Here is a 15,563-nt window from a genome sequence, read left to right as displayed (position 1 = left end):
CTTCTCTTATTCTTTCCTTCTGTTCTCTTTGTACAAGTACATCTCTCCCTGCTGCGTTTCCCCGTTGGGTTACTCTCATCAATCAAACCTACCTCGGGCTTATGTTTATACCTCTCCTCTGGGTATGCATCTCCTGGGAAGGTGCAGCAGTGAATGCTCTCGCACAAGTGAGCAGCAGGGGAAATAGCTAATCACTCTGCTACTGTCTGACTGTCGGGGAAGCCACATGGAAAGACATTCATCGCCCAGCTGGGTCTTTTCCACGCCAGGCAGACACAGAAAGATACAGTTGTCCCACACACCTAAAACAATACATTGTGCAGTCATCCTCCGTCCCTCTGTGCGTGTGTTGCAGTTGGTGCGGACAAACAATGCGAGCTGACATGCAGACCTGCCGGCTATCGTTTCTATGTCCGCCAAGCCGAGCGAGTCAGGGACGGGACTCCCTGCTTCAATGTCACCGCCAACGACGTGTGTGTAGAGGGACTATGTCTGGTGAGTGCATTTAAATGTGCATGTGTGTGAGGTTTTTTGCTTCAGGTGTCTGAGCCCAAGTTCATCCTGTCTAGCCGGAGCTGACAAAGTCCAGAATCTCTTTTACGTCTGGAGGCTGATTTAAGCCTGGCATTCAGAGTCAGAGTGTCTCCAATCTTTTTTATTAAGCTCTGGACCCTTTGTTATCCGTGTCTTTCCCTCTTTCTCTCATTTTGCCTTCATTCCACAATTCTCTTTATGGCATGAGTCTGGGCAGCAACCGTTACCAATTTACTCAAACAATGGTGAAGTAAACACTGGCGATGGATGTGAAATTTCAACCACATTGAAAAATAGCTTTTCTCTGCTCTGTCCCCACCCCCTCTCTTGTTCCTCTTCCCCACTTTTCCCCCCTCATTGTCTGAGCCATCACTCACATCTTTTCACCTTCCTCTCCTGCCAGACCGAGGGTTGCGATGGGGTACTGGGCTCCGGCTCTGTGATTGACAAGTGTGGAGTGTGTGGTGGGCGGGAGAGCTCCTGTCGAAAGGTGACGGGAAGCTTCCAAAATGTCACGGTTCCCCTTGGTTACCACAAGATCTTGGACATCCCGCCAGGAGCAACATTCATTAACATCACGGAGAGACGAGCCAGCCCTAATTACCTGGGTAAGAGCTAATACACACAAACACAATCATGCACACACATGGTTTAAGATTTCTGGTTGTAATACCGGTTCCAGTTCCAGTAAAAAGTTAGATGTTGGTGAGGAAATTGCAGATTTGGGAAAGAGATTTGGCATCATGAGCATGTGGGGGCTGGCTTAGACTCAAACAGTAAATTGTGGAGCCTCACAGACACCAAGCAGATACAGCTTGTATTGTTAGAGCCCATAAAGAACCAGTGAAGTGTGTATGTGTGTGTGATTGGTAATGAGACTCCAAAGTATGTTTGTCTGTCTGAGAGTGTGTTTGAGCTTGTGTAGAATAAACAAGGTCAAAATAAGAAAAGACTTGTTCCATTCCTCCCGTCTGCCTTTCTAACACGCCACCCCCATTTCCCCAGCCATGAGGAGTGGCACGGGGGCTTCCGTGGTAAACGGGCGTTGGGCTGTGGACCCTCCAGGGGAGTACCAGGCGGGAGGGACTAGCTTCACTTACACTCGACCCAGAGCACAGGCGGAGGGGGAGGAAGAGAAAGGCGAGTCCCTGGGGGCTCCAGGACCCACCAGCACACAGCTCCAGCTATATGTGAGTACAGTGTTTATTTTAACCCTGTGAGCAAACATGAGCACAGGCATGGTCAAATTAAGTTACTGATAAGAATCGCACACATATACATCTACACATGTGTATACATAGAGTATTTCACCTCTCTATAACATTGTTGTAAGCCCGAGGCTATGCTCTCCTTCTCTGTGTCAATATCTTCCAGATAAACTGCCTTATTTTAGCATTATGGCGGGATAAAGACAGCTATACTAAAGCTTTGCTTTATCCACATCAGAGTATCCAGAGCTTAATAATAACAACTCTAACCTCAGGCTAAGATCTTATTAAAGAACAGAAGTTATCTGCAGCTTTGCATCCAGGAGCACAACGGGAAGAAGGGGGTACAAATAGAAACCATCCACCAAAGTCTGAGTTTGATCTTTGCTGGAATCACATGCGTTTTTAAAGCTTTATGGGATTTTGAAATAAGACATAAAAAGACTAAAAGTCTTTAACCTCCCCAGTATCACTATGAGGCTGTACTGCTCATTATATATACAATAGTTGGGGGAAGTTTTTAATGCATCATTTTCTATGTACATATCATCTGTCACTGTCAATATAACTCCTACACGCTATATGTACAGTATGTAGACATTTATACACATACTGTACATAATCATCCAGGCCATGAATATCCATTCAGTATGTATTCATTTGCACTATTTGTATAGTTTTCATCTTTCAGAACATTAGTCTTGTATATAGACATTTTATTTTAATTAAATAAAAAGATTTGGTCATTGGTTCTTTTTATATAGGCCTATTTTTATTATAATATTTAAATATACAACTATTTATTCCAAATACTTGTGTGCATGATATTCCGGTCTATTCTTAACCTTTATTTGTCCAGCTTAGTTGTCCTTGTTCCTCGCTGTTATGTTTATTTCTGTGTACATTTATAGCAAGGCAAAACTCCTTGTATGTTTACACATACTTCTGATTACAACGTGTTTGTTTCATTTGTACAAAAACCCCAAGTGTAAAAACACATCAAACATGTTGAGGTGTCACAGAGAGTATGTTGTATCCCTTTACTTCATTGTCATAGTCAAAAGTTAAAAGTGCTGAACCAAAGGAGTCATCATCTGGAGACCATGAGTGATTGTACAAAGTCCATGCCAATACATCTTATAGTGATTGATATATGTCACTCTGGACCAAAGTGCAGCATTGACAGATTTAGCAACTGCTTGAATTACCTTGCCATCCGTCTCTGGCAAAATACAGCAGATCCAAATGTTGTTGCCATGGGACTCCAGCTGATTAAGTTTAGATGACCTTGGCTATGTTAAGTCTTGTAAGATGGTCTGCTGGGTTTCATAATAAGAGGGGGGACACATAGCGACAAGCATCCACCCTGCTGAGGCATCCTTGAGCTTGACAGTGGTTCGCTGCCAGGGCCTCATTAACTGTTCTGTGGCTCATCATGACGTCCAAGTACCTTTCTCTATGGGGATACGTAAAGCTGTTTTAGGGTGTTTCTTGTCATTGGCTACTTGTCTTGTCTGTTCTCTTACCTTATTTTGCTCTCCAGATCATTTTCCACAAGGAGAACCCAGGTATCGACTATGAGTTTTATATCCCCGTGGAGAAGAAGGAGGTAGAGAGGGAGAGGCTGACGGAGAGAGAGAGGGAGGCACCTAGAGAGAGGCCGAGGGAGCGAGATCCAGGGAGGGCACCCCTTCGCAGTACGTCCATCACACTTCAACTTTCTGATTTTTCCTTGTGTTTTTGACAGCCGTGTTTTATACAGAAGCACAGAGACAGTCATGTTCAGCACATAGTTGAATCTTGTCAGTGGCAGAGTTGAACCCTAAATCAAACTTCTCAAGATTCATTCTTTCCAAATGACTCAGGGAAACACTACTGTGAACCAAGAGAGTGACTGAAGTGTTTATGGATTAGTATGGGTGTGGTGCTGGGCCAAGTGGGAGGGATTATTGTGCAAGTGTGTTTGTGTGTTTGTGCATGACCTAGATGGGAGGCTATCTGCTCCACATGTTCACTGTCATGAGACCCTGACATCATCATGACATCATTAGACTCACTGCCTTCCCCCGATTCACAATATTTTAGCTCATGTTTCGCCTTTTTTCATCACACTTTATTTCTTTGTCCTCCTCCATGTGTCTGTTTCCCAATGTTCACCTCTCTCTCCCACATGTTCTACCCTTTCTAAATGTCAGACCATTTTTGGATTTTGATGGGCAACGTAATGTGGGTGATTTGCTATTAAAGGTGCAACTCTGGGTAATTTACTATGCTTACTATGTTTATATGGGATGGTGGTGCGTTTCATCTAAAATATGTTTTATCCTATTGCATCAGGCACTTTTGTTTGTTGTATGCTGTTATTTTTTTTAAGATGTTTCTTTTTAATAATTCAATATTTTAATTATTATATATAACAATCTTTCTTCCACATTTTTTTTTTTTAAAAGAAATATAATGTTTTTAAAAAAGTCCTTATGTCAATCAAGTTTTTCTTCTCTCCCAGGTCCTCTCATTGTGTCAATAGAAAACCCTCCTCCTGCTCCTCCTCCTATTTCGGTCCCATCTTTCCCCTCCACCTCTGTGTTTTCTCCCCCCTCCTCGGACCGATGGCCATCTGAGAGGTCACGTCCTCGAGGCTCTGCACCCAATAGGAATGCTCGGATCCCCCCTCGCACTGACCTGCCACCGGACACTCAGTCGCCATTTGTGTGGAGGAGAGGAGAACTCACTGAGTGCTCTGCTTCCTGTGGCAAAGGTCAGAGTTCATAAATGCCTTTTAATTCATTGCTTTATGCTTAACCTATTTGTACCTGCAATTGACATTTTTAATTTCCTTTGGTGCAAGTGTTCTCTGGGCCTCCCTAAGCACACATTTTCAAAATGGATCAAACCGTTCAGCTGAAAAGTAACTTTTTCTTATCATCCTATATTTAGCCTTTGGGAACATGGGATCACAGTCTTTTATATTTCATTATATTTTTAGGAAAGGAACAGTAGTTTCAAAGACTTTCTATAGTATGATAAGACTGTATCTCAGTAACTACAAGCAGCACAATCAGGTATTTGGTATCAATGAACGTATAACAAGTTGAATATTAAAGATATGCACACATGCAGTGCTAAATCCTAATTTTTCTAAATTGACTATTGATAGAAGTGTTATTCTTCATATGAACTAAAGATTTCAAAGTTGTACTCTTAGATACTTTCCCAGTATCTAACTGGTACTGTATGTTTGTAAGTTGTATTTAGGACCAATCAAAACAAATGTTGTGGCATTTTTCTTTAATATAGTATATAATATAGATTAAAATGTTCCAATTTACTTACATTGAATGAAGTGATGTCTCCCCCCTGTGGTTCATAGGTGCAAGTACAAGAACATTTAACTGATGTCTTTCTCTCTCTCTGTAGGATCTCAGAGCAGAGTCATTCTGTGTATAAACCGCCATACAGACGAAGAAGTCCCGGAGAGGAAGTGTGACTCTGCAGCCAAGCCGGTTCCTGAGGAGGAGCATTGTAACATACATTCCTGCCCACCCTTGTGAGATAACATGCACTTATATTAAAAAGATGCACATCATATCAATTATTGTTTTATATTCAGCTCAAGTGAAAACAAATACAGACAGTAATTTCTGGAAGATTCTTGAAACAAGTAAAAACAGGTTGACATAATGTCACAGCGGTGGCCATTTTCAATTACATGCAGAAAAGACTTGATAAGATAAATAATGTGATCTGACAAATGCATATAATACCGACACACAGTGTTAGAATATATTGAAGTAGTTGTGTATCTGAAGCCATGTGAGTATGTGTTATTTTCCTGTAAAATGTAGCTTCAACATCAACCTCTCTGTCTCTGTCTCTCTCAGCTGGGAGGCCAGTTCATGGTCAGAGTGCAGTGTGTCTTGTGGTCCTGGGCTGCAGCAGAGGCAGCTCCAGTGCAGGCAGAGCTTTGGGAACCGATCCACTATGGTTCACCCGCAACGCTGTGCGAACCTCACCCCGCCAGAGTCCACGCAGGCATGTCAGCTCAGCCTCTGCTCCCACTGGGAGGTCAGCTCCGACTGGAGCACGGTAGGTCAATGCGACTGGGAAATGCATCTGCTACTGGGTCTGCTTACACGATAAAAAGAGGCCAAGTAATGTATCTCAGGATCTGCAAGCATAACAAAGAGTGCTCAAGTGCATGGAGTCATTGGCATGGTACTTATAAATAATTGTAAATTATGGCACTGTGTCTCATTTAAGTACTTTTAAGTCAAAGTCTGCAGACACTGTGCCATGGGTGTGGTTGCATAAATCTTTTTGTTAATTTATGTTTTTCAATAAATTAGTTACACATTTTGGGTAGATATAAAAATATAAATTATGAATCATAAGAAAAGCACAAAGTTCCAACCACCCAACAGCTTTTTAGAGTTTAACATACACATGATTTAATATCTTTATTTAACATTTAACTTATTTTTAAATAGCTTTACCTTGTGTACTGGTGTTTTCCTGCTGCACAACTAATTGCCTTTCGGGAACAAATGAAGGGTAAAGAGTTGATAATCAACCGTCAACATTTTCTAGTATTTGATCAAATCAAGATTCTAATTAAGGTCATTTAAATGATTTACGTTGTATTTTTCAACTTTATGCCCATTCTTTCATCTATTTATACTCCTCTCCATCTGTCACAGTGCTCAGTGGACTGTGGAGTTGGGAGAAGGACGAGGAGTGTGCGCTGCCTCAGCGATCAAGGCAGTGTGGTGAACGAAAAGGAGTGCAACTCCCGGGCTCGCCCACAAGGAAGTGATGAGTGCAACATGGGCCCCTGTGTAACCAACTGGTACTTCACTGACTGGTCCAACACTGTGAGTAACACACATAGCTAAGAAAGCTAAGAAACATCCACAGCACTTAACAGTAATCCTCAACATGATATTCCACTTTGTCCTTCAGTGTTCGGCACAGTGCGGCCCCGGGGTGCAAAGGCGGGAGGTGGTGTGTCTGACTCGAGGAGGGGTCAGAGAAGGCGGAGGAGGAGGGGACTGTGTTGGGGAAAAACCGGCAGAGATGAAGGCCTGCAACGGGGGTCCCTGTGTGCCAACAGCCATGTGGTACAGCAGCCCCTGGACTCAGGTAGGATGGAAAGGATAACGAATGAGCAGAATACAAAGATGGTTTGAGGACAGAATGTGTCATTTTAACCTCTTTTGGGTTTTTTACTTGTCTGTCTGTTTCTCTTTTTACCTCATAATATATATATATATATATATATATAGATAGATATAAAGACATCGTTTTTTTCGGATTGTGAGTTTGATGCCCGAACAAAAAATAATTTGCAATAAAGTTGGTGCTGAGTGTGCAGGAATTAAAATGTTCCTTTCTACAATTCTAGAGATTTTAATTGAACCACATGAACTTTAATTAGTACTTTATTATCTTACTTAATTTATTTGTTTGTTTGTTTTTGCATATAAATATTTTGTACTTTTGTTTTGGAGTAGAAGGGACTTCATATTGCAGGGATAGCTCCTGTATTCCTTGTTAAAACATTTGTTTTCTTTTTCCAGTGTAATGTCCAATGTGGGAATGGAACTCAGCGAAGATACATCATTTGTGTCCAGAAGTTGGGGAATGATTTTACTGTTGCACCAGCCAGTGTGTGCTCTCACCTGGACAAGCCTACCGCGGTCCAAGAGTGTGAGATGGGAGAGTGTGAGCCACTGTGGTTCACAACAGAGTGGAGCGCGGTGAGAGACGAGGGGGGTCTGAGAATATAATGTTTTGAAAAGGAAATGATGTGACAGAACAAAACAATTGTGACAACTCAACAAATAATGATGTGTTTTAATTTATAACCGTATGATTTACACTCTCTCTGCCTTTGTTCTCAGTGCTCACGTTCTTGTGGGAAAGGCTTACAAATGAGGGAGGTACGCTGTCTAACACCAGACAAAAAGCACAGCCATGAATGTGATTTGAAGCCCAGACCTGAAAAGGAGCAAATCTGCAACACAATACCCTGCAGTCCACAAGTCTCAGGTGGGTGTTCATTTGTTTATTTTAAGGATCCCCATTAGCTGATGCCATGGCAATCAGATAATCTTACTGGGGTCCAAACTTGACTTACAATACATAACACATTACATGATAAACATTTATATACATACAATTACATTAATATACAATTCAAAACCAGTCAACACTGTACAGACAATTAAATAGAATACTTATTTAAAATCCATATAAAGATGATGTTTAACAGAAGGAGAAGTGTGTGTGTGTGTGTGTGTGTGTGTGTGTGTGTGTGTGTGTGTGTGTGTGTGTGTGTGTGTGTGTGTGTGTGTGTGTGTGTGTGAGAGAGTGTGTGTGTGTGTGTGTGTGTGTGTGTGTGTGTGTGTGTGTGTGTGTGTGTGTTAAACACAAATATTAAGTTAGGGGTCATATCTCCTACTATTCAGTATGGTACCTGCATGCCTCTACATATTATTTTAAAAGAATGATTTATTTTTTATTAGGTGGATATTAAGCGGCAAATATTCCAGTTTGTTGTAGTTCTGTAAATGACTTGGACAGGGTAAAACAATATGACCGTTATCGGCACATTCTGCTGTTGTCGGTATGTGTGTTATTGCAGTAAAATATTTAGTCGAATAGAAGTGTTGGCATCTTTGAGTTAATACAGCTGAACAATGTGACCATGTTTGAGAGTATCCTTAGCTGGGTGTGTGTGTTCTTGGTGTTTCTTGATGATGTCATCCTCTTGATTGTCTGGAGCAGGTAATGCAAGACACATTTCTGTGTGAACAGAAAATAAAGTGTTATGTTATGTTATCTTTCTGGCCACTAACCTCTCTCTCTCTCTCTCTCTCTCTCTCCGCCTCTCTGTTAACAGATGAAAATTGCCGGGACAGGCGGCACAACTGTGTGATGGTGGTTCAGGCCAGGATGTGCGTCTACACCTACTACAAGACCGCCTGCTGTGCCTCGTGTACCCAGAGTGCTCAGCGTGCCAAGAGGCACTAACCAGCCAATCACAGACAGTCCAGGTGTGAAAGAAGTCAAGGATTAGTTCAGAAAGGCTGAGAAGCGAAATCTGTAGAAATGGTTAAACCAAGAGGAGACATAATCCGTGTGGTGGCCGTCAGATAACATTTAGCTATTTTCTCCTGATTCTTCAGGTAAAACACTGTGAAAGCAGCCAGTTCCCTTTTCCAGTTCTCTTTATACGATTTCATATTGTCTTTTAGAAACTACATATCCCACTGAGATCACATCTGTTTACTTTGTGCGTTAGCTTTAACAGGTTTGTAATGTGTCACACGGGGCTGAGTGAGGCATTTGCTGTGATTTCAACTCCTGGAGGCTGATTTCTAAAGCTGAGAGATAACGGAGGTGCTCACTTAGGAAATTTAGGTAATTTAGTCTTTTTTAAAGATTCTCTTTAATCTACAGGATCTCATCAGACACGCATACCACTAATTATGAAAAGAAACGTGCAAATAATTCCTGTGTGTGCTAGATAAACTGTGTATACTACGTGTGCTGAAGATCTACTGGAATAGATCTACTGTGTTTCTGTACACTGCAGACCCCCAACTATGCTAGAAGGATTTCATTAACACGTCTTATGTCTTTTTCTGTTTGCCAAAAATATTTCCTCAAGCGTCCTCTTATTGTTCAATTCAGTATTTGGACAGATGAACCAAAGGAGTGAGGTGACCATGGCAGCAAGTGACCAAATATATCAGAGGGGGCAGAAGTGAGATTCTTCCCAAACAAGAAGGATAATTAGACATGGATGTTAAACAAGCAGCACACACTGTGCAGTCCTTCAACGTATTCATGTCAGTTACATATAAATGTAGTTGTTTTATAGAGAGCTGTTGGAGTTCTTAGGTGTGAAGACTCATAGCTGAAGTTATGTGTTTACTAAACATAAGATGCTCACTAAATAAGACAAAACAATTAATGATTAAATGATAGGACGGGTGTTGTTCTATACTTTTCTTCTTGTCAACAAATCACATGAAATAACATGAAAAGAGCAAACCAACAATGTGTTGGATGATGCAAATCTATACAGATGGCTTCCAATTGTATAGGTTTGTTTTGTTTAAATGTTCAGTAATTTCCTTTAACAGCTAGGCACTGTAGTTTTGTTTCAAATGTCACTCAAACAAGAGAAATTAGTGCATTTGTCAGGGAATATTTCCAGCTGCGTATTAACACATGGTTTTAAGAAGGTCTTTTTGTGGTTTTTAAACGATGTAACTCTATGACACAGAGATTATATAAAGCTACTCAGCCAATACATGTTTTTTCATGGGATTTCTTAACAATAAGAAAACTATAGAATATCGCCTTTAACCGCAAACTTGACGCAGTGCAAAAGGTTTGGAGATGTAAAATGATTCACTCCTCACTGACCTAATTTTGCAATTTAGTAATCACGGCACCATGACAATTGTGCCGTGGCATGAAAACCCTCACCCTAACATCTTTATGTCGTTCCTGTTTCCTCACCTCATCTCAATTTCTTCTTTGTTTGCATCCATCACCTTCTCGGGAGGGGATGATGAATTTGTCCTTTGAGAGTAGGTGAAGCCAGAATTAGGAAACCTCATGTCGAGTGAGAAAGCTGCTTTCTTACGACAGTCTTTTATTAAGTTAGTTTATGATAAGGATCAAATGCAATCATTCTGCTTTGACCAGGAAGTAAATATTTTTGCATTGTGAGGTAGAAACCTCTGTATGTGTGTGTAAGTACTCTTTATGCTTTTTCTCTCTTTCTCTTGTATGGACTGTTTTTACTTTGCTATTTTTCTCTTCCCAAGAAGACATACACACACATTACACCCTGCCCACTCAAAGGTGAGGAGTCTGTATATTTGTCAGATATGTTTTAATGTCTATAATTTCTTTGAACATAGTTGGCGCTTATGTTTTATAACTGAGTAGAGTTATCAGAAGTGTTGTTGTAGACTGCATTTATTCACATAACTGTTATATAGCTATTTTGCATTTGACAAGAGAATCAGTGACTTTAACGTGCTCGTGTGTGTGTGTGTGTGTGTGTGTGTGTGTGTGTGTGTGTGTGTGTGTGTGTGTGTGTGTGTGTGTGTGTGTGTGTGTGTGTGTTTTGTGATCGTGGCTTTGAATGTGTCATTCTTGTCTCTAATCCCTCGTAGTAAAAATTACTTTTTATATAAAAACAAAAAAGGATATTAATTTATCTATTATCTAAAGAACATGTAATTTATTTTCTTGTTTTAAGAAGCTGTAGCAAATTGTCTTTGTTACCACCAGAGTTTATAAGATTGTTAATGTTGATACACAGACTTTTTTTATCTTGCAAAAACAAAAAACAGTGTGAAAAAATTATCTCAAAGCTTCATTTTAAATAAAACAACACATAAATTAAGTGGTGTGTCATGTTTGCTTTTTCCCAGTGACTAAAGGTGAAATAGCCATTTTCCTCCCAATGATGGCGCTGTTGAGTGTTAAAAGTGAATGAACAGACCTCGCTTTCCTCAGAAATAAGTGGCTTACAGAGTTAATGTCTCCTTATGGTGTGAAACTTGTACTCTGACTAGTTTGTTGTTTGAATAACATTTTTGCTTTTTGTCGAAATAATGAATGAGCAAGGTTTACGAGCTTAAATTGGTTTTCTCAAAGATATTTTATTGAATTATTGTATTTAAATATTTCACCAGAAAGGCTCTTGAGCCAAAATGACACTATACAATCAGTTAGATCAGTTATTAAATGACAATGCACACAGTCGATTTACAACATTCACATACAACAAAATAAAAATTATTGGGACTGAATGACATGATAAAACCATCATGGGCTTTTTTATATTAAATGTGGTGTTTCAATGTTTGATACGAAGGCAGCTTTTCCAAAACAAGTAAATCATGGAGATTATTCCAAGCCCACAGTGCATAATATGAAAAAGCATTCTTTGGCAAGTTCAGAAAGGTTAGATATGTCTTGATGCCTGAAGTGTAAATGTAGGAGCGGCTGGAAGAGTAGGAGTTGAGTTGGACCAATCAAAGTGAAAGCAGGGAAGATGAGTTTGAAAGTTTAAAGGGCGTAACAACTTTGTTAAACTAGACTTTTGCTAAAGTATAATGTGCAGTTATAAAATGGAATATTCTACTTTTTACTCCCCTACATTTGTTTTAAAGCTTTAGTTGCGAGTTACTTTGCAGATTACGGTTATCAATATAAAATATAATCAACAAATAAATGATGATGTAATATTATGGATTAACGCATCTAGCAATAAAATCAGCCCCACATTTACCAGCTGCAACATTTAATTGATTTATTGCATCACTAAAGCGTTTGAATGCAGAACTTTTACTTGTGACAGAGTAGGTCTTTTTTACACTGTAGTATTGCTACTTTTACTCAAGTAAATTATCTTAGTACTTCTTCCACCACTGTCTGTAAATACAAGATAGACCAATCCGAGACAGTGGCCTCAAGGTATAGGAATAGTCTGCTTTGGTTACAACGACAAAAAGCTGAGTAGCATAAAGTTTAGGTCTTCCATCCTCAGCATTCCTGCTCTTGCACTTGCGTGCATTATGGCTGTTTCTCCTCCCATCGTGCAGGGAGGCTTAACAGCTCCAGTGGCGTGCTGCCCTCCTCCTGCTCACCGTTCACATCCTCATGGCGCTGCGTGCCTCCTCTGCCTGAGCTGCTCTTGTAAGAAAGAAAGCCCCTAGTGTGGAGATATACATGCAAGTGCGTGTATATATGTGCGTGTGTGTGTGTGCTGTGTGGGAGGAGTGTAGACTATATGGTGAATGAATGTGAAGGGGGATGCTCACAGAGGGCACGAGGCAAGGCAGGCAGATGGTGACCTTTTGGAGTAAATTACCATGAACCCTACGACTCTCTCTTTTCACTCAATGTCTCCCATTCCAAGACTCTTTGCACGCACACATATTTCAAAGAGAATTTAACAAAATTGTGTTAACTGGCTGTTAGTTTGTTTCGCATTAACATCGTACGCTGCCTGTCATAACATAGGAAATAAAATGGCCCAATGTCGGCCGGTTTTCCAAAGTACAGGCTGTAAAGTAGGCCAACTCAAACCCGAAGCTATCTCTCCTTCTCTCTGTCACACATTTCACTCTGAGTGGGTGTGAGCGTGATTTTGGGCTCGGGCGTGAACAGCTGTAGTAGTCGTGACTGCGTGCACGACCAGCGGCAGCGCGCTTCGGCTTCACGTCAAGAGGCATCGTTTCAGCACCAAGGCCAGGGCTCGCGGCTAGAACAATAGGCGGCTCCGCGCACGGTGTCGTTTAGGCACCGTATAAAAAAGGTTCGCCCGCAAACTGTCACTCGGGCAAAGAGTTTAAAAACACTTGAAATACATATTTCTTAAATAATATTATAAAAACAGTAAGTATATTTAACGAGTGGAGTTTTAAAGGTCATTGAGTGAGTTGGGGTCAGTTTTTCTTTTCTTTTTCGTGTGGGTGAGGCAGACATCTTTGTTGACGGTCCCTGGGAGTTACGTCACAAGCTAACCGCTTCGGCGAGCGGAGGGGGAGGGAGAGAAAGAGAGGAGAGAAGATACACCGGCATAGGACGTGAAAAGCCATCCAGTCGTTGAACGGGTGAGACGCAACAAGAATAGAAAAGAGCAAGAATAGTAACTAAATATAGCCTCAATTTACGGTTGGAACAATATCGGCAAGGCTGAAAAAGTCTCAAAGGCAAACAAGCAAGTTTAAACTGTTGGACGTTACCCGAATTTAAGCGACTGGTTAGCATTTTATCACTTTGAAATTAAATAGGAATTAAGAGTGGGCTTTGGTGAAAGTGAAAACTAACTAGCTAGCTACGTCCAGTCTGGATTTTGAGAGTCGAGAGGTTGATTAAATTTCAGTGGTGACACGCTGTGATTCAGACTCACCTGCTTGGACTTTACTCCGCCACCTCCAGACCGGGAACACCGGGTTTTTTTTATAAAAAACACAGCCGAGCCTGTAGTATCTGTACACCGAGGAGGAGGAGGAGGGAGGAGGAGGAGGAGAGGGAGAGTACGACAGGCACAAAGAGTGGAGAGCATCCAGAGAGAGGGGAGGAAGGAGGACGGCACGGAGAGAGCGCGGTGAGGACAACAGAGAGCATCCCTCTTTAATTTCTGATCTGCACACAGGCAACACTCTTCCCATAAGCGTCATCTGAAAACGGTAAGACCTTTGGTGTATGTAGCCTGTTTATTTCCCTGTGTTGTTTTGTTCTGGTGTGTGTGGGTGTGCATGTGCATGTGTACATTGAGGGGGGATCGGACAAAGAGCAAGGGAGCCCCATGACATCCGTGTGTATGCTGTAACCTACAGCTGGCTAAACAAAGAAACCGCTCTATTGCAATGATTTACCCCCAATCACGCTGTTTCCTCTCTTTCTTATGTGTAGGGATCCTGAACGCAGTTTATCCACCAAAAGGTAATGTATGATTACAGATATTTTCGATTTATATTTATATATATATATATATATTTAATTGCGGGGAAAAGTGCCATTATTGTTTTTTGATTGGCTAATTAACATTTGCATAATTGTTTTAGAAGCCCTTTGTCATCAGGCTGGGCAATAAATACTAAAAATGATCACACAAATATATTTTACATTTATTTACAGAACTGGGGCACACATTTTGTAGCCTAAAAGCAAATTTGAACGAGACATTTTATTAAGAATTTATTTTTATATATTTTTTTGTATTCCTAATTATTTCAACCTTACAACTACAAATATGCTAAAACTATAATAAATGTAATAAATGACATATTATAAACATAAGCCCCCGAGGGAATACTACAAATATTATTGTGGAGTTTTAAAGTCTATAAAGTGTGTTAATTATGAATTCATTATTATAAACCACAGACATACTATAAGTCGGTAAATTAATATGAAATGAAAAATATTTTTAGGATTATCCTTTTGACTCTTATTGTCCAATGTCCACTTCTCCAGCGGTGACCCAAAGACTCATCCAGCATTGGTTGCTCCTATCCAGGGATACCTCCTCCTGATCTGTTTGCCCCTCAGCCCCTGAAGTACCCAGTCCTCCTCTCAACTCTGTCCTGATGAAGGAGGCAGACGCCATCAAACTGTTCGTGGGACAGATTCCCCGGAATCTGGAAGAGAAGGACCTCAAGCCTATCTTCGAGCAGTTTGGAAAGATCTATGAGCTAACTGTGATTAAGGACAAATACACTGGCATGCACAAAGGTAGGTCTCGCCATTATAACACAGCCTAAACATAGAAACAGACAGATAGGTATAGACAGATAGATAGACGTGTGACAGTAAGGCAGATAGATGGGTGAATTTCTTTGTCACATGTCACCATGGAAACTGTCACACCTCCTCTCGTCTCCATCTCCTGGTAACACTGCAACGTGAGATCATGAAACCAGGCAAAGACAGTCAGTTTCTACACATACACTGTGAATCAAAAACCTGCTCATGCATGCATAAGCTTGTGCCAAAATTTACTCAGAAGAATACTATATAAAGATGTCATATGATATATGGTGGATAGAGTTGGGAGACTCTTAATCGTGTTAATGATTAGGAGTCTTTAAATAATGGCCCCTTCTAACAATAGATCGGTAATAAACTGTAGCACACACACACACACACACACACACTCAACCACGCAAGAACGCGCGCGCATACACACACACACACACACACACACACACACACACACACAATGACCTGGGGTCCTGTGTGTTTTGAACCAGATTAGGCTGTATGCTCCAATCAGTGTAA

General features: G+C 40.8%; 2 protein-coding genes across 10 annotated transcripts in view; both read left to right on the top strand.

Annotated features, from left to right (window-relative positions):
• Positions 1–11,172, top strand: part of adamtsl4 (ADAMTS-like 4) — a 33,811-nt gene extending 22,639 nt beyond the window's left edge. Inside the window, 12 exon segments of the mRNA XM_029452142.1 lie at positions 356–495; positions 938–1,142; positions 1,540–1,724; positions 3,286–3,439; positions 4,249–4,500; positions 5,160–5,289; positions 5,624–5,828; positions 6,440–6,613; positions 6,702–6,881; positions 7,319–7,498; positions 7,643–7,790; positions 8,644–11,172. Coding sequence (XP_029308002.1) covers positions 356–495; positions 938–1,142; positions 1,540–1,724; positions 3,286–3,439; positions 4,249–4,500; positions 5,160–5,289; positions 5,624–5,828; positions 6,440–6,613; positions 6,702–6,881; positions 7,319–7,498; positions 7,643–7,790; positions 8,644–8,774 — 2,084 coding nt within the window. The 3' untranslated portion in view covers positions 8,775–11,172.
• A 2,157-nt stretch (positions 11,173–13,329) lies between these two features.
• Positions 13,330–15,563, top strand: part of LOC115020855 (CUGBP Elav-like family member 3) — a 28,465-nt gene continuing 26,231 nt past the window's right edge. For 7 of the 9 annotated variants that reach the window (XR_003833688.1, XM_029450871.1, XM_029450870.1 and 4 more), the window contains exons 1-3: positions 13,330–13,969; positions 14,196–14,225; positions 14,760–15,017. Coding sequence is in view for 7 of the 9 variants with exons in the window: in XM_029450871.1 (XP_029306731.1) it covers positions 14,873–15,017 (145 nt within the window). In the remaining 2 variants the exon portion in view is untranslated. Of the gene's footprint in view, positions 13,970–14,195; positions 14,226–14,759; positions 15,018–15,563 lie in introns of those variants that run through there. The other 2 variants (XM_029450866.1, XM_029450873.1) reach the window with 2 other exon arrangements.

This window comes from Cottoperca gobio, chromosome 16, assembly GCF_900634415.1.
Source record: "Cottoperca gobio chromosome 16, fCotGob3.1, whole genome shotgun sequence".
NCBI lineage: Eukaryota > Metazoa > Chordata > Actinopteri > Perciformes > Bovichtidae > Cottoperca > Cottoperca gobio.
Note: the sequence above shows the minus strand (reverse complement) of the source record. Positions and strands in the feature narration are given on the sequence as shown.